Here is a 23,479-nt window from a genome sequence, read left to right on the forward strand (position 1 = left end):
ACTTCTGGTTTTGTTATTTAAGTTTTATCTTTTTTATTAGTCTAGTTGAGAATTTGTCAATTTTGTTGATTTTTTGCAAATAACTAACTCTTAGTTTGGTTGATATTTTCTATTGTTTTTCTATTCTCTATATTTCATTTGTTTCTGTTTTAATCTTAATTATTCACCTCTTTCTGCTAACTTTGGTTTTAGTTTATTGTTGGTTTTTATTTCCTAGTTCTGTGAGTTTTAAAATTATGTTGTTGATTTGAAAACTTTCTTCTTTTTATTTTCATTTTTTTAAGTTTATTTATTTATTTTGAGAGACAGCAAGTGTGAGTGGGGGGAGGCACAGAGAGAGAGGAAGAGAGAGAGTCTCAAGCAGGCTCTGCAATGTCAGCGCATAGCCAATTTTGGGTCTGGAACTCACCAACTGAGATCATGACTTGAGCCCAGATCAAGAGCCAAATGCTTATCCAATTGAGCCACTCAGGAATCCCGTTTCTCTTTTTTTTAAATGGAGACATTTACCCATGTATTTTTCTGTCTTGGTAGGGCTTTTGCTGCGTCTCATTAGTTTGGGTATATTGTGTTTTCATTTTCATTTGTCTCAAGATATTTTTAATTTCCCAGTGACCTATCATTTGGTCCAGTAATTGTTCAAGTGTGTTTTACTTAATTCCACATATTTGTGAATTTTCCAGTTTTTCTTTTGCCTTTGATTTCTAGTTTCATTCCACTGTGGTCAGAAAAGATACTTAGTATGATTTGAGTTGTTTTACATTTCTTAAGACACTTTTTGTGGCAGCTGTGATTTATCCTAGAGAATCTCTATATACACTTGAAAAAAATATTTCTGCTGTTGTTGGAGAGGGAATTCTTTATATGGCTGTTAGGTATAGAAGTCTATAGTGTTCAAATCTTCTGTTTCTTATTGAAACACTATCTGGTTGATTTATCCATTATTAAAGTCACGCATTGAATTGAAATCTGTTATTGTGTAACTGTCTGTTTTTCCTTTCCATTCTGTCAATATTTGCTTCATATATTTGGGTGCTCTGCTGTTAGGTACGTATATGTTTATAATTATTATATCTTCCTGGTGAATTGGTCCAGTTATTATTATATAATGTTCTTCTTTGTCTCATAGTGTTGAAGTTAAAGTCTATTTTGTCCAATACAAATATGGCCATCTCTGCTTTTGGTTACCATGTATGTGACCATCATTTTCCATCTTTCACTTTCAGCCTGTGTATGTCCTTATACCTAAAGTGAGTCTCTTGTAAACAGCTGTGTTCCTTTTATACTCATGTTTTTACTCTCTTTAAGATATGGTTCATATACATGAAGCCCCTTAAGCCTTTGTAATAACTATGAAAAATAACTTGAGTCTCCTTTGAATGAATAACTCTATACATTTTTTAATGTTTTAGATACCAACTAGCACAAACCTCAAAAATAGAAAAGAACTTTATTACTTTAGTCATGAAATCCATTTGGCTGTAAGATCTGCTTTCCTAGCAGTGAATACAAATGTGTACCAGCCAGGAAGCATTAGTAGATCACAAAGCCTGACATGGTACATAAAGAGCCAACTATTCACTTATGCAAATTAGAATAAATTGATGGAATAAATTAAAGATAATTTCATACACCGTACACTTTTTAAAGAGGGAGTCATTGCATAATGTAATTTGCTTCTTTTTCCTTCATTATGCATTTTAACACCATGGTATTGGCATTATGTTTTAATCCAACTTGGCCAAAAGTTTGATATTTTTGTTTACTATGTGTTTATTTAATATGATATTCTAATCTGTGTTAGCACTAAAATGTGCAAAGCATAAATGCAAATGAGGATATATGATGGCTAGATACAAATCTTGCCCTCATTGAACTTATAAGGAGACATACATATCATTAATTGATGTTGTGGTAGTGATAGTTACATGTTAGTAGGGCAAGGTGGGGAAGGGAACTCACATAAATGTGATAAGAACATCCATCTGCATAATTATATTGGCATGCATCCATTCCCAATTGGATTCTAAATCACACACACACACACACACACACACACACATACACACACACTTAAGAAAAGTCATAAGGCAGACTCTGTCCTCTAGGACCTCGTCCACCAGGCCAGTTGAGAAGCTGATAAACCTGACACAAAGTAACATGTAACATACCCTACAAAAGGCTGCTTATCTTACCTACTTTGCTTTCCATACCCCAGTTTCCCAGGGCCAAAATTCCCACATGCCCAAACACAGAAAGAGAACTTCATAAATATCTTGACAAAATTCTAAATTCCTATTTAGAATACCCACATCTGAATTTTCCAGTAAACTATCCACTCATGCAACTTTTAAAATAATACAAAATATCTATATGCTATCAAATTTAACTAACATTTATTAATTAAAATTAGCAGCTGAGTTAAATTAACATTGGTTTTATTTATAGCAGAGAAATAGGATTATAAACAGAACCAGTGTCACTTCATAGCTTTGTTAATTCAACCTATTCTCATTTGATCCCCCAAACACTTTTACTCATGGAGAAACAGGGAACAATAAGTTTGTAAAGGGAACTTGGCATTTAGAGCTTACTTTCATATCACTCCCAGTGCAACTTACCTTCAATTAGTATTCAGTGAAATAAAGGACGGTTAACCAGCCCTCTCTGTTTGCAACTACCTTCCCCTAAGAAATATAAAGACACATTTACACTGTGTTGTTTCTTACTATTTACTGTTAGGCTGGATACCATGAAGCTTCCTGAGTGTTTAAGAATTTGCTACCTGGGGGCTCCTGGGTGGCTCTGTAGGTTGGGGATCCCACTTTGGTTCAGGTCATGATCTCGCAGGTCATGGGTTTGAGCCCCGCTTCGGGCTCTCTGCTGTCAGCATGGAGCCCACTTCAGATCCTCTGGCCCCCTCTCTCCGCCCCTCCCCTACTCATGTGCTTGCTCGCTCTCTCTCTCAAAAAAAAAAAAAATAAAGACATTTAAAACTTTGAAAAGAAAGAGTTTATTTGACATTACTAGATACATTAAAGATGGATTTAAAAATGTTATCCAACTCAGGGTGCCTGGGTGGCTCAGTCAGTTAAGCTTCTAACTTCAGCTCAGGTCATGAGGTCATGATCTCATGGTTTGTGAGTTCGAGCACTGCATGGGGCTGTGTGCTGACAGCTCAGAGCCTGGAGCCTGCTTCACATTCTGTGTTTCCCTCTCTGTCTCTGCCCTTCCCCCACTCATGCTCTGTCTCTCAAAAATAAATAAACATTAAATTTTTTTTAAATGTTATCCCACTCAAAATATACTTATAGTTACTCTACTACTAAATATAGTAAACTCCACACAATGACATATTAGCATTCTTTTCTGGTGAAATATCATGGAAAAGACCATTCCATTAGAGAAGACATTTTCACAAATAATGTGAGTTCAACATTTTTGTACAATATTACAATTATATGATTTTGATGATACAGTCATTTTGGAAAATAGTGTAGCAATAACACAAAATTAAACGCGCTTTTGCCACATGATCAAGCAATTCCACTCTTAGATATTTATCTGAGACATATGAAAATAGATGTCTATGCAGAAAGTATGTATGCCAACTATTCATAATAGCCAAATATGAATAGTACTATTCATAGATACTAAAAATTAGAAGTAACCCACAGGTTGCTTACTTTTATTGATGAATAGATCACAAACTGTTATATCCACATCATGGAATAGTACTCTGCTATAAAGAGAAATGAAATGGATGAATCTCAGAAACATAATGCTAAGTGAATTAACTCAAACACAATAGTCGATGTACTGTATGATTCTATTTAAGTGAAATTCTAGAAAAGACGTGATTATAGTGACAGCATGTTCATGGTTGCCTGGAGCCTTGGGGGCAAGAAGGGATAAGATGCAAAGAGGCTCACGGAAGCCGTTCAGGGTGAGGAATCAGTGGTGAGGCTTGCATAGTAGTATACAATTACTAAAAGAGATGGGGTGCCTGGGTGGCTCAGTTGTTTAAACAAGTACTAACAGCATTAAACTGCCCCCTTAAAAGTGGCAAATTTTATTATCTGCAAATAATGCCTTAAACAAGAAAGAAGAAGGAATAATATTAAATGAATTCATCTTACGTACGTGTTACGAATTCCACAGAATAGTGCATGTTCTATGAAAGAACATGCTCTGTAGTTTATTTCAAATCAAAAAGGGATGGAAATATATATATATATATATATATATATATATATATAGCTAAAAGTACAATAAAACTTTAAATCTGTAACAGGTAGTGTGTGGCATTTTATACATGTTGTATAAAAACTTGTATGTACAAGAAAGAGTTGGCTCATGGTTATGGATAATTTTTGTAGGTTGCAAATATGTTTAAAACTCCTTTGTTAGTGAACTGTAATTGTTAAGGTATTTCAAAAGATGAATATATTCCTTACTTTGAGCATATTGAGCTAAAGAAGTGTCCTGTAAGTCTCTATTGCTGAAATGAATGATGGTCAATGATTAGCAACAGCATTTATTTATATTTAAACTCTACTTGCTCTCATGCTAAACCACATTCTAATCATTCATCGTAATGAATTTTGAGACAGTCCAAAAAACGCTAAGATAGCACTTTACAAGAAGAATATTTGGTCTCCTGGAGAACAAAACCGTTAAGTCCACCTGAGATAAATGGATTATATTCATTTAAAGATTGCCTGAAGGTTTGAATTCACAATCCATCTCTCTTGCAGGTGAATCAGATTTAAGTAATCGAAAGCTTGTAAGTGCTGTTGCTTTTTCATCTTTCCTGCATCTAAAATGGTAACAGTCAGCAATAGCTTTTTCCCCTCATAGTTTCCTAGTTCCAGGTAGGGTTTGTTTATAACAAAAAATGAACTGTAGCTTTCCATAAGTAGTATTTAGTATCACACTTTAAATCCGTTTGCCCATTGTTTCTCTGTTCTCCTTAGGATGCATTAGGATATATTTCCTTACTTAACATGCATCCAAACATGTATGGAGCAGTGAGAGTTCATATTTGTTATTGATCCATTCTCCTTTTAATCACAATTACTCTGTTTCAGAAACTACACTGTCGTTAATTCCAAAATCATCGTGGTCACAATAAGGCCTGAACCCAAAACAACTGATTCATTCCTGGAGATAGAACTAGCTCATTTGGCTAATGTAAGTATTATCCATGTGACGTCGACTTGCTTATAGAACTTACCTTTAAAGATAAGTTAGCAGTCACACATTTGATAATATCAGAACACATTTTCTGGACTTTTTAGAGTTGTAAATGGAGTAACTTGTTATGAAGATTATATTATATAGAAACAAAATGTCAGATTATCCTATGCTTTTGTCCATAATAAAACTCTCTTCAGTTTATCCATGATAACAATTATTAAATTGTTTATCCACATACACATCTTTTTTGGGCTTTGAGCTAATCAGCAGAGGAGACCCAATGAATAAGAACCTGTCTCAAGTGTGGTGGGGAAGACTGCCATGTAACTACATAGATTTAAGATGCATGCAGTAATTGAAGTTATAAACATAATACAAAGAGGAGTGATTAACTTCAGGTACCCTAGAGCAGGAGAATGGGTGGGATGGCATTTAAAAGTGCTAGGTCAAAGAACAGAGTAGGCGTCTTATAACTAGTTGGGTGCTTCAGTAATCTAAATCTAAATCTCCCATTCCAGAATGACAAGAACCCTTTCCTGAATCTATCTAACTGCAACTGAAATTCTTTTAATCTTTTTTCAGTCCTCCTGTAGAAATTTAAAATATCTATTGATCCTTTATACATTCACTTTACATGCTTAAATCCTTGATGAGTGGAGACAAGGAAGGTGATTCCTACTAAGGTTCTCCTAATTATGCTTTTATACTTCCTGTATTAAAGTGAGCCACTCTCTTATGTTCTATGTACACAGGTTTGGTTTTTTGTTTTTTGTTTTTGTTCTTTTGTTTTTTGGGTTGGTTTTTTTTTTTTTTTTTTTTTTTTTTTTTTTTTTTTTTTTTTTTTTTTTTTTGGTTTAATTCCTTGCAAAGTTCCTGGGAAGTTTACCTTTACATACAAATAACAGAAACACAAAGTGTCATTTTTCCCAAATCTAGAAATTTAATGAATGACATAATGGAATTTATATTCACATCAATTGGTTTACAAAACTTATGTATTGTCTCCTGTTTTATAACTTCTTGTTTCCAAAAAGAAAATCAATCTTGGTTTTATAAAAAATGACAGTTATCTTCCCTGTAAACCACTTTTTACTAACATGCTTCAGGCTTCCTAGATTGTTTAGCGAAAATCTCAAATCTCTTAGCAATAGCTCTTAAACATCACAACTAATACTTAAACTATTGGGTCTTCTACTTTTGCCAAAATATGACCATACTGGTTCTATTTAATTTCAAGAATATGTTTTATTTCTATAAAATCTACCTTTGTACACCTAAGAATAATCTTACCTCTACCTAATCTCATCACTGCATTGAAAACTGGCAATTCCTTTAAATATTGCTTTTGAATAAGGAATTTATTTTTTGTAGGTTCAAAATTTGTTGAAAAACTATTTACTTAGGTGTTTGCTTTTATTGTTTATTAGGGTAATGTCTATCCAGTTATAAACATTGGTGAAAAAATAGTAAGAGATCCTAGTTCCCTGAATTGCTTACTAAAAAAGCAGTACAATGTCTGAGTATATATCATGTTTCTTGTGGAGAAAACACTTATGTAAATTAACTTTTACAATACTTTCCTAAATAAAGTCATTATTGAGAATTTTAAAAATACATTAATTAAATGACTTTTTTTCATAAATTGAAGAAAGAGTAACCTCAAAAATAGCATTGATGAAACAGTCTCACTATTTCAATTCAGTAAAACTATTTGAAATGAACAGAGATATAAGCTTTGAGTCAAACTTCTCTCCTGGGGGTTTATTTTGTCAGCCGATTTACAAAGGAGATAAACCATGTACAGAAAATAACTTTGTACATATGAAAACCCAAGTATATAGTCAATACACTTTATTAAGCACCAGCTAGACACTGGGGTGACAATGAAAGTCAGGATATAAGAATGGTGAAATAATTATCACAAGTCACTTAGAACTAAATCTGTCTTTCATAATTTTGAGTGAATAAGTTGACCAGATTTTCAAAACAATACAGTCTCCACTCTAGAAGATCTCCATTTAAGGGAATATAGACAAATCTGTTGAAAAGGGGGACTGAGAGAAGATGAGAGGAAGAAGAAAAGCTTACACTGGAGAAGAAAATGGCACCAAGTATTCTAACTCACTTCTATTATCCCCTTGCTTGCAGTGCCCACCTGTCTTCAGAGGCCACCCCAATTAACCACCACACAATGAAGCCTCTCTGGATGGCTGGATTCCTCACTTCTTCCCTTATTTTATAAATACCTTTCACACTTTGTCCATACAATACATACAGTCCTTCATACTCTCCTGGTTTGAATTTCTAATGCTTGTTGTATTCATCTTACCATCCAAATTAGAGTTTGTAAAGTACTGTTCATTGAGGGAAAGAATATATAACAGATTTGTTGAGTATCTTAGTATTTATTACCAGTCTTATATACTTTATATACTGATTTTAGTTTGTTTCCATTGAAGAGATAATCAAAGAGCCTATACTGAAATGTAATAGTCTTCACTAATGTGAATACATCATAAACATGAAAATAGAAATTAATTAGAAAAGCTGAAATTTTAATATAACTCTACATAGATGTAGATTATCATTGTTACTGCCTTCAAAATTGAACTATTTTAGATATATTTTTAATATCAAGTCTACTTTCATGTATTTACTTCTATCAAAAGTATGTGCTGTACTTTCCTGAGCTCAGAAAACAGTAATGACTTGCAAAGTATATCTGTTTCATATACCATGTAGAAGAAAAATGAAGAATGGGAATTAATAGTTATAGTGAGCCTAGGGAAAAGCCTGTTAACATTTTCCAAACTAAATGTATTCTTTTCAAAAGCTTTTTAACAAATAGCGTTTAAAGTATGTTAAATATAATAAGGCCCTTGGGAACTGTAGGAATAGAATATGGAATCTTGAAATTCCAAATTGTATTTAGCAAAGCCAATTGCAGTTTTATCCAGCTCATAAATCATTAATGACTAAGATGCTATTCTTAGTTCAGTTTGGGGGAGCCTATGGCTTTATTGTGATGACCTATAGAGTCAGAGTTTATGGTCCTTCATGTTTAGGTATAGCAATCACTTGCTTTTAAAAAATATCAAAGTTGCTTTCCCAGAAAAAGAATTTTATTTTTAGTGTTACTTAAGGTTTCTTCAGGATGACATTTATGCTAATATTATTAGATTATCTGATATATAAGGAAAGTTACTAATTTTATTGAAAATAATTATTGAGACCTGAACGAATATAATAGAATGACCCTAAATGCGAGTGCACACATATACACACACACATGTACAGACACCCACTGTTTGGATGCCTTGGATCTGACAGATCTAAGCTGCTATGACTTTCTAAGGTGGATAGCAACTCCACCTTTAAAGATGAGTTAGAAGAGTAAGTGCATACATTTTAGTTATCTCATGCTCTATCAACTTTGTTACTCTGAAAATGAATTCTTTTTCCAAATGATAAGAGTTTTAGGTTGTTCCATTTTGGAGAGGCAGTTTGGGCTATGCTTGCCTGCAGTCTCTGTGGTCTTGCCTTTCTTTTTATTTCTTCCTCTGAGTAAAAACTTTAATGATCTAGTTAGCATGATACTGCTGTCTTTCAGGACTGAGAAAAATCCATGAGGTTTATTTGTAGTTCTCAAATTGGTCATATTCACAAAAGAATCTCATGGGAATTTGGGCTTGTGGGTTTTGTTTTCTTTGCCATATTTGCTTGCATACTAATAGGATCAGCTAACAATTAAGGAGTTTGTTTTATGTGTATAAACTAAAGTTAATCATGAGCCATGACCTTTGTAAATCATAGCTGCAAACACTATGGAAGACTATAGTGGAAGACTATAATGAATATGTTTGTTACCATTAGATAAGCATGAGAAACAATAGTGGAAGACTATAATGAATATGTTTGTTACCATTAGATAAGCATGAGAAACAATGAGAAGAAATTTGAAACCCTCATCAGTGGGTATTTTTGAAAATATCAAAGGCTGATAAAAACCTAAGGAATTAAAAATCACTTGACAAAGCTTAAGGAAGTCCAGTCTATAAATCTATAATTTCTGCAAAGGGGTGTTTGTATGCCTTTATGTTTTGAATCACTTTTCTACCCTACCTTTTGTCCATTTGAAAGAAATTTCTGATTTTTTTTCTGCTTAAAGCTCTGGGTAATTTTTATGGAAGAGTCTTGAAATGCTGACTAGACAGACAGATTGATGGCTCTGTCACCAGCTGAAATTGAGATAGAATTTGTTCCCTAGCTACAGTTAGTATGGTGTTTTGTTTTGTTTTGCTTTGGTTTTTTTTGTTTGTTTGTTTTTTTGGGGTGTGTGTGTGTGTGTGTGTTTTCTTGATTATATCCTAAATTCCTCAGTTTGAGTAAGCACCCTTTCCACTTACATTTCAAATTCAGTTTATTTTGATTCATAATACATAGTCAACATTTTTCAAAAAGATTTTAGAATAATTCTGCTATTTTTGGAGCAGTGGTGAGCAAATCTTTTTAGTTAGGAGTCAGGTAGCAAATATTTTAGACATGTGAGCTATAATGACCTCTGTCCCATTTACTTAGTTCTGCTGTTGGAGCATGAAAGGAGCCAGACAATATCTAAACAAATGAGTGTGGCTCCGCAATGAAATTTTATTTACAAAAATAGGTGGCAGGCCAGATTTGGATTCTGGGCTATAGAGTTAGTCAATCCCTATATAGTAAACAGAATCATGCCCCCTCCCAAAATGCCCATGTCCTAACCTCCAGAACCAGTTATGTTACATGTCAAAAGAGATTTTGCATATGTGAATAAAGGTAAGGACATTGAGATGGGGAAATTATCTTGGATTATCTGGGTAGGTCTAATTTATCACATGAACCATTAAAAGTGGTTTTCCCTATGGCTATGGTCAGAAATGCAGCATACTAAAAACTCAACTACCATTACTGACTTTGACAATGAATGAAGAGGGCCTCAAGCCAATGGGTACAGGCAGCCTGTAAAAGCTGAATACAACCTCTGGTTGCTAACCAGGAAGAAAATGTAGACCTCAGCCTTTCAACTGCAAGGAACTAATTCTACTGAAACCTGAATGAACCTGAGCATGGATTTATCCTTAGATCCTCCAGGAAGTAGTGATATCATGCCAATACTTTGATCTCAGCCTTGAGAATCTCTTGAGTAGAGACCCAGCTGAGCTCATCAGACTTCTGACCTATAAAAACTGTGGGATAATGAATTTATGTTATTCTATGCTGCTGTTTATGGTAATTTGTTACAATAGCAATAGAAAACTAATATCCCTGCATTGGAACATTGCAAAATTAATTTTAGATTATGAAGAAAATGTATATGTAAACATTAAGAGTGCCATTTTGAATCAGATATAATGCAATACTGATGATACATTATTCAATAAGAATTAATTAGCAACCAGAGATTAAATTTTGTCCTGCTGATTATTATTCCAGCACCTTAGCAACCTGATGAAAGGAATCACCAGACAGTGAGAATGGCCACTGTAAAGTGGTGGTGGGATATTAGAGAAAATCGGAGGATGCCACGAGCAGCACCACCTAGGCCCCACCACAGAAAGGGCCTTGTGGAACCAAGTGCTGGATGTCAGGGGCAACTCTGGCGTGTGCAGATATGTTGTGCTTTTGAAGCAATTTAGCAAAACTTCTCTGCTGGCAGCTGATAGACTGGAGTAGTGCAAACACTTCTGGTGCCTTTGCCTCTGCTACATTCAATCCCATAGAAGTTTTATTAAGATATCTTCTTGGCTATAAAAAGAAAAGACTTAAACTGTATGTTTTACCTGTATGAAATCTAGTTATTTAACCATTTTTATTAAAGTTATTTGCCACTCCAACTCATAAGAAATACTTGGAGAGTTTCTGCTCCTAGGAAACCCATGTGTTTGTTGAGAGGTGCACCAGGCTCCTGCGCAGCCATTGTTGGAAATGATATAATGTGATCATATAAGGGTAAGACACTCTAAGACATCTACATGAAGGCAATGATTTTCTCTGAAGAATACACATAAAAATAATCCCTGATAGCGATTCTACTTTTTACTGTTTCCCATATGTCAAATAGGCAGTATTCATTGGGAAATAATGTACGTTCAGGTTAGTGATACATCTCAGAAATTAGGGAAGCAAGCTGTTATCACATCCACAAAACTAGTGTCATCTGGTTAATGTGGGCTAGTGAGTAACCATATAGCAGAAGCTGGATTAAATATATGCTATTTCTTTATGTTCCAATTAAATAGCTGCCAACTCCTCAAGAAGAGCTATGCAACATGGATGTGACTCATCCTGATAAAACAATATTCTGCATTTCTCACCTCAGTGGTCTTTATATCAGTCTGCCTTAGCTACAGCCAGCTCCTTCTTTTCCATATTGACTTGTTCTCAATGTGATGCTTTCTGTAGAACCCTCATAAATCTATTCAAAAATTCCTTTATCTCCATGATCATATTAAGTAAGAACACAGTATTGCATTTGTAATGATGCTCTTTAGACTTCAGGTATATGTCAGCTACCCTTTCAAAAAAAAAAGGAAAAAAAGAAGAAGAAAAAAAAGTGTTAGACCCAATTTGGTTCTTTTTAAGTATCCTTTAAAAATATGGAAATATGGAATAGTACTTACCATAACCTTGGAAAAAAGATTTGGAGAACATTCAACAGATTACCTTCTGCAGTTGAGTTTCATACACTGTTTTCAACTGTATCATATCCTTGGGTGGTATATTACACTTTTAGGTACTATGAAGCTGTTTATATGTTAAAAGAAATACTCTCACTGATCAGATTTTAGGGGCATTTCATAGATTTGACTATGGAAATATTACATACACTAAGATCTTACCCACTCCCTTCCACCATGCATTCCTGAGACTTTATTTAATGTGTCTTTTCTCAAATAGTGGTAGAATTATACACAGATTATAAATGAGTCTTTTGTGGGTCAAGTCAATCATATAAGAAATGTTCTTAAGGAATTCCCAAAATCTTTTTGTGCAGTGATATATAATAGCTACAATTATGCTTTAGTGGGGAAAGAAAGGGAAGATAAGCTTAGCAAAACCCAGGTCTTTTTAATGCAATGCCTTTATGTCCAAAATATTGAAAATTAAAGAGAGTGTAGTGTCCGCTGAACAGTCTTTCTCCCATCTACATTCAAGAAGTCAATGTGCAATGCTCTAGAAGATGTGACAGAGACATTCTGGAACATCTGAGTCAGAAAATTGGAAATGCTGAGATAGTTATGATGAAGTCACTGCCCTTCTTCATGCCCTTAATGCTTCATCTGTTCACTTGCTTTGCTTCAATAGACAAAAGGATATCTTTTTAAATATATTTTTAAGTTTAAATATTTTAACAGGAGTATGAAAGGTACTAGAAAGTTAAGACGTTTCTAGATATGGAAGTTGCTATGACATATAAGCACTAAGCATTTGAAAGTTTAAAAAAAAAAAAAGGGTAAATAAACCATATGATTTCTGTTGTGTGCATCTTGAGCAGTACTTCTTCAAATTTGATGTGGATAGAAACTATGGTGGGTGGAGGGAGTAATAATTACAGTGCATATTCCTAGGTATAGCCCCAATCTCAGAACTTGTGGAGACAACTAATCTACATTTTAAATAATACCCCAGTTGATTCTGGAGTAGGTCTGGAGAAAACACTTGGAAAACACTAAGATAGCAAGAGTGTAATAAACATAGTGTGTGAATTGAATTTATTCAGAACTTAAATTAGGAAAAATTAGAGAAACTTGGTTTTCATTCATTTTTATTGTGACTTTTATCTTTTCTGTGATCAACTTCCTTCAGATCTCTGCTCAGATATCATCTTATTGGTGAAGGCTTCCCAATATATAAAATTGCAACTCATTCACTTTCCAGACTTCCCTGTCATTGTGATTTACTTTCTCATCGTAGCACAGATTACCATCTAGCATTTTATGTATTTATGTGTTTATTTGTCTCTCTCCCTGCCCCTTTCACTATAGTTAAGTCTATGAGGCAAGAAATTTGCTCAATGCTGTATCCTCAGTACCTGGAATGTAACAGGGGTTTACTAAGTGACTTTTACATGAATGACTAAATGAAGTTTACCATAGTAAGAGTAATTTACCACAGTGAGATGTATTTAAAGTGTTCTGTAGGGAAAGAAAAAGACTTGAAATAGAGTTTTGAAAGAAGAAAAGGAATTATTTAATGAATGTCATTCATGAATCACTGAGGTGTACATCTAGAAAGGATGTTCCAATCCCTTATTATAGAAAATTAAAAAAAGAAAGTTATGCAGCCAAAGGAAAAGAGAGAACCACCCATAGAAATAAATTTACAAAGCCAGTGCTGTATTATACTGTTAAATGGGTATATTGGTTTCGTTGATGTGGAAAAAGGGAGAGAGGTAAAAGTAAAAGTAAAAAAAAAAGGCAAAGACTATTAAAGACACTTGAAAGTAGTATGTAGAGTACCTATGGTAATTAGGAAATTTGAGTCATGGTACATTTTTAAAATGCTTAAATGTAGGTGAGTAGAAATATTTAACTTGAGTTTAACTATTCTATTTTGACTGGGATCAAGAGAGACAGTTTTTTTTCTGTTGCTATCTGTTTCTTTATTTGTTTGCTTGTTTGTTTTACCAAAAATGTGGTTTTCAAGAAGATAGTATATTTCCAAAAGTTTTCAAAAACGTGAAGTTTTAATATTTTAAGTGTCAATGATATTAACAGTTTTGAAAATGAATTTTCTTACATACATTTATCTCATATGCCTGGGAATTTTTTTGTTTCCTTAGCTTAGTGCATTTCTTAAATCTACGTCCACCGGCTAGTGTATAGCTCAACTCTTTTCCCCTTGTTTCTGTCATCACATTTGTTACTCTCTGTTGGGCTCACCATTTCCTGTTATTGACTTCCTGTAAATTCCTCATAACAGATCTTGTAGCAGAGTACCTTTGAGAAAAGTATCTAAAAATTATAACAAACATTTTATAAGTGATTTCTCAGCAGAACTTTTTAGCCAGTTTTTTTTTCATTTTTAGTATTCATTTGTCATTGATATTTGCCTTATGTTTCCCATTACACATTCTTTTTCCTTTAAGCAACTGGTCTATCCAGATACTAAGATTCCTCTGATTTGTTTGTTCTGCTTATTTTTCTAAACTCCAAATGTTTAAATAATTGACCACAGCTCACAGACCTCCATATTGGTAACTGCACTAGAACTCACAGAGGGCAGTGTCTGTCTGTCGTGTAGGTTCCAGAATGTAGAGTGAAGCACAAGAGTGAGTAGTGCATTTTGGAACCTTTAATAATCCTCACGTGGATGCTTTTTAAATTTTCACAAGGACAAAAAGAAAGAGCAGTATGAGATAAGATCCAAGAGATGAGAGGTGAAGAAGGTAGAGGATAAAATGAAGGGTTAACAATGGCATGGATTAAGAGTAGAACAGACATTTCTCACCTTTACATTTTTATCTGAAAGTAGAAATAAGTTTCTTTAGGAGAGTAAAAAAGAGATATTCAAACAATTATATTAATATTATATTTCTTTTCTAATATTATTTTTCTTTTGTTGTAAACTATTAGGAACACTAAATATGAAATATTAATCCTATAGTCAGTATCCTGTAATGGTTTAACTTTATCTAACCCATATATTACTAAAAGAAGTGAACTAGATTTAGAAGAACCATTATCTGTGGTTCTTCTAAAGACGATTATCTCTGGTTCTTCTAAAGGTGAATGTATCACCTTTCTATAATAATTTCTATATTAATTAAATATATACTCATATCCTTCATTGTAATATTTCAAGGATAATTTATTTTCTATAATGTGCTCTGAGTTCTTTGAACAAATCCCAGATAAATACACCATAACTTTATGATACAACATTGTAGCTATGCTAAGGATTTCTTAGAAAGTCACAAATTGAATGAAAATTTAACCTAAAACCAGATAGTATCTCATAAGACCAAGGAAGAAAACAATTTTAAAAATAAAGGAAAAATAAAGGAAGAACAAGAAAAAGAAAACAATTCAAAGCACCACTCCCTTCTGTGACCCTCCCCAGATCTATGCCTCCTGTAGAACCACATTAAAGATACACTTAGTCCATAAAACTTGATCTAACACAAGCCATGATGCCCCTCATTTGTCCCTTAAACAGTATATTATGACTAGTAACACTTATAAAAACATATCTATTTATGGTTATATAAACATTCCACATGTGTGTTTCTCATCAACTGCTATAAGACTGTAACTTTTTTCAGGGAAGGAAGTGTTTTTGTTCTAACAGCATAGTTTATAGGTATGAACATTTGATAAGAAGTAAGATACCTTGACTAATGTGGCCTTTGAGGAATTTTTGGAGAATGGTAATGGTGCTAAAATATTGGAGTTAGTCAAATGTTATAATTAAAAGAAAAAATAAAATTGGGGTGGATTACAAAAATTTTAGAATCACCATTTAAAATTTTTATTTCTAGTGAAATTCTAGAACGGACCCAGAAAACAGCACTTAGAAAGGGAACGTTTCACAAAGAGCCTGCCTAGACTTTTGAAGACAGTGATTATCTACATGTAAGACAAGACTGAGGGCTGGGAGCTGGCTGTTATGGGGGAGAATGTCCACCTGTGGAATGGAGCCAGTAGCGTGTTTCAGGACTGTAACTTTTATCTGCCTTGGCCTAGTCATCATTTTTATTAATGACTTGGTTGGATGAGGTCATAGATACCATGTTTGTCTCTTAATCCTCTAATGATTAAAAGTTTTTAAGCAATAGTGAATGTGTGGGATGTCAAAATCAGGATTCAGAATGTCTCTCCTAAGAGACTTCAATGTATATGTAATCAAGCTGAGGAAGAGACTACAAATATATCTGATGTAGTCTTAGTCTGCATTATTAAGAATGTGGCACCTAAAGGAGATGGAAAGAGCACCACTTTGTTCTATACAGGTAGGTTCTATACATGGATAGTTGCCCTAAGTGCGCTTTAAACGTGTGCTCCAAGATATGAGTGATGTGGGGAATGAGAGAACTTGAAATCCACGGAGTATGTTTAATAGAGAAGACTCTTCAGGGATATAATAGCATTTGTAGCTATCTAAAGATATCATGTAAAGGAATAATTATTAGGCTAGTTTCAAAAGGGCAAAATAAAGCCCAATGAATCTGACAAACAGAAGGAAAACATTTCAACAGTTAGTACTCTTCAAAACAGAAACCACTACCCAAGGTAATCCAGTGCAGAGAATATTCTTTGTATCATCCTGAAGGTCATGGTAGCCACTCATACATATATAAATATTGAACCAATAAAAATTTGACATTTTTTACATAGTTTCATTAGACGTGATCTATACAAAAGTGATCTGTGGATTAAGAAGATATTGCAAAACATGACATATAAACTTGTCAAATTCCTATGTTGTACACCCAAAACCAATGTAACCTTGTCTGTGAACTATTAAAAAAAAGAAACACTTTGCCGTGGTCTAGATGTGGTCATGTCTGCATTTTTTCTGGATTTCAAAAGAATGAGGTGGTCTTTAAGAGATAACAATAGCTCTACTGAGACTTTACCACTTTTACATCTTAAATTAGGCTTATAGGAAGGAAATGATTAAACTTTATTTCTTTCCAAATTCGAAAGAACATCCCATTTTATGCTTCCATCTCCATCTCACTCAATAGGTATAATTATTATAATTAAGGAGACATGCAAAGGGACTATTAAATAGTGGATCTGGTTTAGTTCATGCTAATTGTGAACTACACCCCAAGAGGGCAGCCATGAATGACTTGGTAGGGGAAAGGGGGTGTGGGGCAGAGAAGTTTGCGTATCAAATACAAATTTGTACCTAAAATCTCTTTTAATGGCACTCACATTCTTTGTACTTTAAGGGAAAACCAACTCAAAGAATGCTATGAGGGGCATCAATTTTTATTTCATTCATCGTCATCATTATTGAATAAAATGTTCCTTTTTAAAAGATACAGCCATACCTAATAAACCCACTTTTAGGGGAAAAAAAGCTATTGCAAGCCAACACACTCTCTAGAAATGGACAATTAATGTTACTATCTCTTGCCCCTAGGAAGGTGACCAACTAGAGAGTAATGAGGATGTCAGTGGTGTTTTGTACATGTGCATAATACGGAATGTTTCATCATGATTTAAATTGTGTAGATACTTTGGTCTTCCTAAAGGAAATAATCCAGGAATTAATATTTTACAGGTAAAAGGATGAAATAGAAATCATTAAAATATAGACCTTGAGCTATATGAGAGCTTCACTTTCAATTTTCAAAATAACTAAACATAGGTTATGACATTTGTGGTAAATGTATTGTCTTCATGAAGAGAATTTCATAAAATGCATCACCAAGTCTATGAGAAAAAGCATACAATTTTTTTATGCAAGGAAAAAAATAGAGGTGGAATCTTAAGAGTTTCATACTGCAAGATAAGAAACCCACCATTCTGTTTGCATTTCACATAAAACTTACATTTTTGTTGTGTGTATTCATGATACATTTATTCTTTTTCTGCTTATTTTTAGGGTACTTTGAATCCCTATTGTGTATTGTGGGATGACTCAAAAACGTAAGTGACAGATGTTTTCTTATATTACTTTGGATTATATATTCAAAGCACGTTAAGTTATTTCAGTTGCCTGCTAGTCAACAGGAAAATGATAAGTTAGTGGGATGTGTGTTACACTCAGAAAACATTTTGCTTTTTGAATCTGCAGGACAAGATGATGAATGTGTTTGTGTGTGATGATGCCATCAGATTATGTCCCAAGATAGGATTGCATTACCTAATATGTAAGACACATTGCTATGCAAATCCCATGAGGATTTTTTAGAAGCTCTAATATTTTAAAGTCTTAGGAGCTCAAATAATATTTCAACATCTTGCCCTAGTACTCCAGCTTAGCATTGGACACTAAAATAGCAATCTCTATGATCATTAGACCACTATATTATTTGCATGACCTTGAATCTATTATCAGAGTAATGTAATATTTATATGGCCCTTCCAGATTATTTTATTATAAAAACATTGAGTGACATTTAATTGTCTTATTCACCTATTTAATGAATTCATGAAGACAAAAGAAAACAATTGTAATAAGTGAGGATTAATAATTCTTCAATGATTCCTTTCTGTAAGTAATTGCAATATATCTGGTCAAAATCATCTTAATCTCATCAGTGATTCTGTAAGATTTTAAGGAAGGACTCAAAGAGCAGAAATGTCCTGATTAAGTTTTAATTAGACTCTTATGTTTTACATATTTATGTACATTTATTTCCAGATTATACAATGTTTTGTTTTGTTTTGTTTTGTTTTTTGTTTTGTTTTGTTTTGCATGAAAGGGAGATAAATGTCAATTAATCCCATAGAGCTAATAGCTCTATGTTGATGCTGTTAGTTAGGGCACCACATTGTTGAGTACTAGGTATTCTAAGATTTTTCCCGGTGTTCTTCACCCCATATCTGATCTACATCTGAGGTTTTATTATGTTACTTGCCTCTCACAAGTTATTGGAGGGTCTGGGAGAAGGGCATGATTAGAATTTCTAGGTAAAGAGCAAACCTACTGGAAATGTGGTTATTTTTAGGGAATGGATGCAATTTAAATTACAGTATTTATGTGGATAATTAATAAGTGACATTGGGCATATTATTTGCTATAGATTCTGATATTCTAGGGATTCTCTTCTCGCAAGAACCCTAGTGCCATAAAAAGAACCCAACTTGCCCTGGTGATAACATCAGGTGGATATCCTCACTGATGTCATAATTTTTTTTCTTTTTGAAATCCAATACAGAAGTCCATGGTAGGAAAATTCTTGCAAGATTTGCTCTTTACCAATAGCCAGAAAAGACTCTAGTAGTATATTCTAAGGCACTGTTTAGTATGTTGTATAGCCAAAGAAAGAATGAAACACCACAAAAATCTAATCAAATGGTTTCTACTTAAGAAAAATATACCATCTTAAACTCCAGTTTATAGCTACTTGCATATCTTCATGAATAATAACCAACCTGGATTTAGTTTTATTATCTTTTTAGTGGGTAGAACATGCTTCAGTGTCAATCCAAAAAGGGGAAGTGTTAGTTATTCTGAAAGACCTTTGGGACTGTTCAATGAATACTATGAGAAGAAACAGCATTCTCCTATTGTGTGACTCTTTTGGTTTTCTTTCACAGAATGTCTAAGGTTTTAAGTTTAATTTATAAATATATTAGTGTTTGAGATCAGTATTAGTCTTAGGAGTCAATCACACTCTTTCTCCAACATCTGCTAAAATATGACTCTTATCTGTCACACAAAAAAACAAACAAACAAACAAAAACATATTTTAGCCTTACAAAATTCAACTGTTAAGTTGTCCTTGAAGAAAACTATCCAGTCAGAGGTGTGGTTAGCTGCCTTTCAAAGTAGATTACCTGAAGAGATCAGTGCAGTGCATGTTTCTTTGATGTACTTGAAAAGTAATCAAAACTGACAGAACTTCTGTCCCATCACCCTCTTACCAGAGTGTTTTATCATTAAATTGTTTTTCTGGGTGAGTTTTAAACAATGAAGGTTAAGACAACTGTATTTATTTTCTTCACAGCTGATTTATTTTTATCATGTTCATATATATCCACAATAGTTTTACCAATGCAATGATTTCAAATCTAAGTATAAGTGCTCTAAGTATAGTTAGTTATGAAGGGATAAGGCTACTACGTTTTATATAGAAATGAGTTGACTTAAATGATTTTTTCAAGATTGCAGTAATAAAGTTGAAATTAGACGTTGTCTTTTGGGGCTCCTGAGTGGCTCAGGCGGTTGAGCATCCAACTTTTGATCATGACTCAGGTCTTAATCTCAGGGGCTTAAACTCAGGTTTGTGAGTTCAGACCCCATCGTAGGACTCTGTGCTGGGTGTGAAGCCTACTTTAAAAAAAAAATTGTCTTTTAATTTTGGTTTATGTTATCAGATTGTCTTACCTTTTTCATTAAGGTATAATTGATATATAACATTATATTTGTCTCAGGTATACATAATGATTTGATATTTGTTTGTATTACAAAATGATCACCACAAGTCCAGTTAATAACCATAACCACATATAGTTGTATTTTTTTTCCTGTGATGAGAATTTTAATGATTTATTCTCTTAGCAACATTCAAATATGCAACAACATCTATAGTCACCATGCTGTACATTTTATCGCCATGACTTGTTTATTGTATAACTAGAAGTTTCTACCTTTTGACCCCCTTCAGTCATTTTGCCCACCCTTTATCCCCCTCCCCTCTTGCCTTACTTTTCATTTTTTAAATTATTTTTTTAAATTTTTTTAATGTTTATTTATTCTTGAGGGAGAGAGAGACAGAGTGTGAGTGGAGGAGGAGCAGAGAGAGAGGGAGACACAGAATCCAAAGCAGGCTCCAGGCTCTGAGCTGTCAGCACAGAGCCCAACACGGGGCTCGAACTCATGAACCGTGAGATCATGACCGGAGCTGAAGTCAGATGCCTGACTGAGCCACCCAGGCACCCCTTAAATTAATTTTTAATTGCAAAATTAATGCCTGAGTATCTTTTAGGTATAAAACTTTAAAACATAATTGCTTAGGCAGAAGTCCCAATTAATCACCTTAATCAACTTGGGTGTCTATATCTACCCATCTCCCCAAGGTCACTTCTATTTATATTTTGTTATGTATAATTCCAGGTATCCACTTATGCTTTGACGTATGTATGCAGCCATAGAAATTAATACGATTTTTACATAAATATTATCACACAGTATGTAACACTGGCATCCTCAATTTTTAAATCCATAATACGTTTTGGAAATTTTAAAACTTTACTACATATGTTACACTTCTTGTACATGCTGCATTGTATAAATATATCATAATTGATCTATTATCCCTAATATTGATGGCATTGAGGTGATTTTAAATTTATTTTGTTAAATGAACTGTGCTTCTGTGTATCTCCTTGTACATCCCTTCTTGAAGTTGTTTCTGACCATCCAGTCCAGAGTGTTGCACTGTTCTTCTCTTTATAGCGCCCTATTTTGTATTCATCACAGCATACATTCCTACTTTAGTATTTATTTTTATTTCTCTTTGTCTGTCTCCCTGACTAGAAAGTAAGTGCCATGAGAGAGATACTTTTTCTTATTCACTACTGCATCCTTAATGCCTAGGACATCTGCACGTAGCATATATTCAACAAGTTCTTCAATTGATTAGTTTTGTACAAGAATAAATGTTCAAATATTTCTCAGCTACAGCTACAGTTTCTCTTTGAGAATTATTTCCATGTATGTTCCATCTTATTAGTGACATACAGCTCTAGCAATTATTAGACCTAATATTGGAAGTTTGAAGGGAGAATACTTCAGCTTGGTACAATACTGAGGTCTGTTATAAACAATCCATTTTATTTCTCATGATAATCTGTTACCCTGATAATCCCAAGCAAAGATATTTTTATTTTAGTCTGATTGGTCACAATAGTTTTAGACAATTTTAAAACATATTTTTATCTTGCTTTGGATAACTAATTAACAGGATGCAGAAAATGTTTCATTATGGATGACCCATGAAATAAATTGAAAGTACTTTCTCACTTCAGAAATAGGCTTTTTTGGTTAGAAGTGTTTCTTTTTAAATGTTTAAATGTTTTCTTTTAATATAGCTTATAAAGCTATACTTAGGGCAATAATTTGCACATCCTTTGGGATACTCTAAATTTGGATTTTGAGTGTTAGATCATGTGTGGTGACTACATTCCCTAGAAAAACCCTAATCCTTTCTTTTAATTAACCTGTGGTCTTTCTCTATGGTTCTTAGTAGCACCATCTTATGCTATCAGGTCTGTCTGTGAAAGATCAAGTTTGTTTTCAGAAAATGTTTCCAGAATGTCAATTGCATAAATTTTAATTATAATTTCTTAACTATTGCTAAGCAGTTTTATCAATCCATTTATAACTTTTATGCCTACTTTGTGATTGAAAACAAATCATATATATATGACATATATATATATGATTTAATTTTTAAGTAATCTCATATACATATGTATATATATATCTCATATATATATATATATATATATATATATATATATATGATTTTATTTTTAAGCCCCACATGGGGCTTGAACCTATAACCCTGCCATCAAGAGTTGCATGCTCTACTGACTGAGCCAGCCAGGTGCCCAAAAACAAAAACTTTTAATGGTCTTTCCTACATTTCAAATTGACTTATTACAGTTGGGAGTAGCAGTAGTCACATTTGGATTGAGACTGATACTGGCTTGGTTTTTTTTTGTTTTTTTTTTTTTAATTTTTTTTTTCAACGTTTATTTATTTTTGGGACAGAGAGAGACAGAGCATGAACGGGGAGGGGCAGAGAGAGAGGGAGACACAGAATCGGAAACAGGCTCCAGGCTCTGAGCCATCAGCCCAGAGCCTGACGCGGGGCTCGAACTCACGGACCGCGAGATCGTGACCTGGCTGAAGTCGGACGCTTAACCGACTGCGCCACCCAGGCGCCCCGATACTGGCTTGTTTTATCTCAAAGTTAAGTAATTGAATTGAAGTGATTCCTCTCCTTTGCTTCTATTATCCTTATTTCTTCATACCCAGAATTTTTTCCTCTCTTTTGTCATTTATATTGGAAGTCACCATTTCATCTACCTGGCAATATGATTCCTAAAAAAAAAAATAAAACGAACACTTTGGCCTCATGCCATCACTCTAGAGGGGTTGCCGTCATTTTCTTTGCTCTTCAGGGGACTGACAAATTCATGCCATTATGGAGACATGATGTTATAACTTTAGGGACATACACTTTAAGAAAGATCTGTTAGCTTTGAGATATTCAAAACAATTATACAGAGCATTACTATAATTGGGTAACCAAACTTTCCCCTCCAAGTGATAACCAGATCATAAAGCTCTTTTATAAGACTCTATTCACACTGCGTTAGACTTGGCAAATTGATATGGAGAGAACTTAGTATTTTCATGATTATTAGAAAGGAGCGAAAAAGAGCAAGGGAGAGATCTTGTTGGAGGCTTAATTTATATAATAGTTAAGAAACAAAACAGAAAAAGAACAGCTATGCAAATCAGTAATATGATTTTATTTTTAAGTAATCTCTACACCCAACATGGGGCTCAAACCTACAACCCTGCCATCAAGAGTCTCATGCAAGAGTAA

General features: G+C 33.7%; 1 protein-coding gene across 2 annotated transcripts in view; it reads left to right on the forward strand.

Annotated features, from left to right (window-relative positions):
* Positions 1-23,479, forward strand: part of ADGRB3 (adhesion G protein-coupled receptor B3) — a 750,806-nt gene that overhangs the window by 443,146 nt on the left and 284,181 nt on the right. For both annotated transcript variants that reach the window (XM_030315777.1, XM_030315778.1), the window contains 2 exons: positions 5,091-5,193; positions 17,794-17,837. In XM_030315777.1, coding sequence (XP_030171637.1) covers positions 5,091-5,193; positions 17,794-17,837 — 147 coding nt within the window. The remainder of the gene's footprint in view (positions 1-5,090; positions 5,194-17,793; positions 17,838-23,479) is intronic.

This window comes from Lynx canadensis, chromosome B2 (genome assembly GCF_007474595.2).
Source record: "Lynx canadensis isolate LIC74 chromosome B2, mLynCan4.pri.v2, whole genome shotgun sequence".
Classification (NCBI taxonomy): Eukaryota; Metazoa; Chordata; class Mammalia; order Carnivora; family Felidae; genus Lynx; species Lynx canadensis.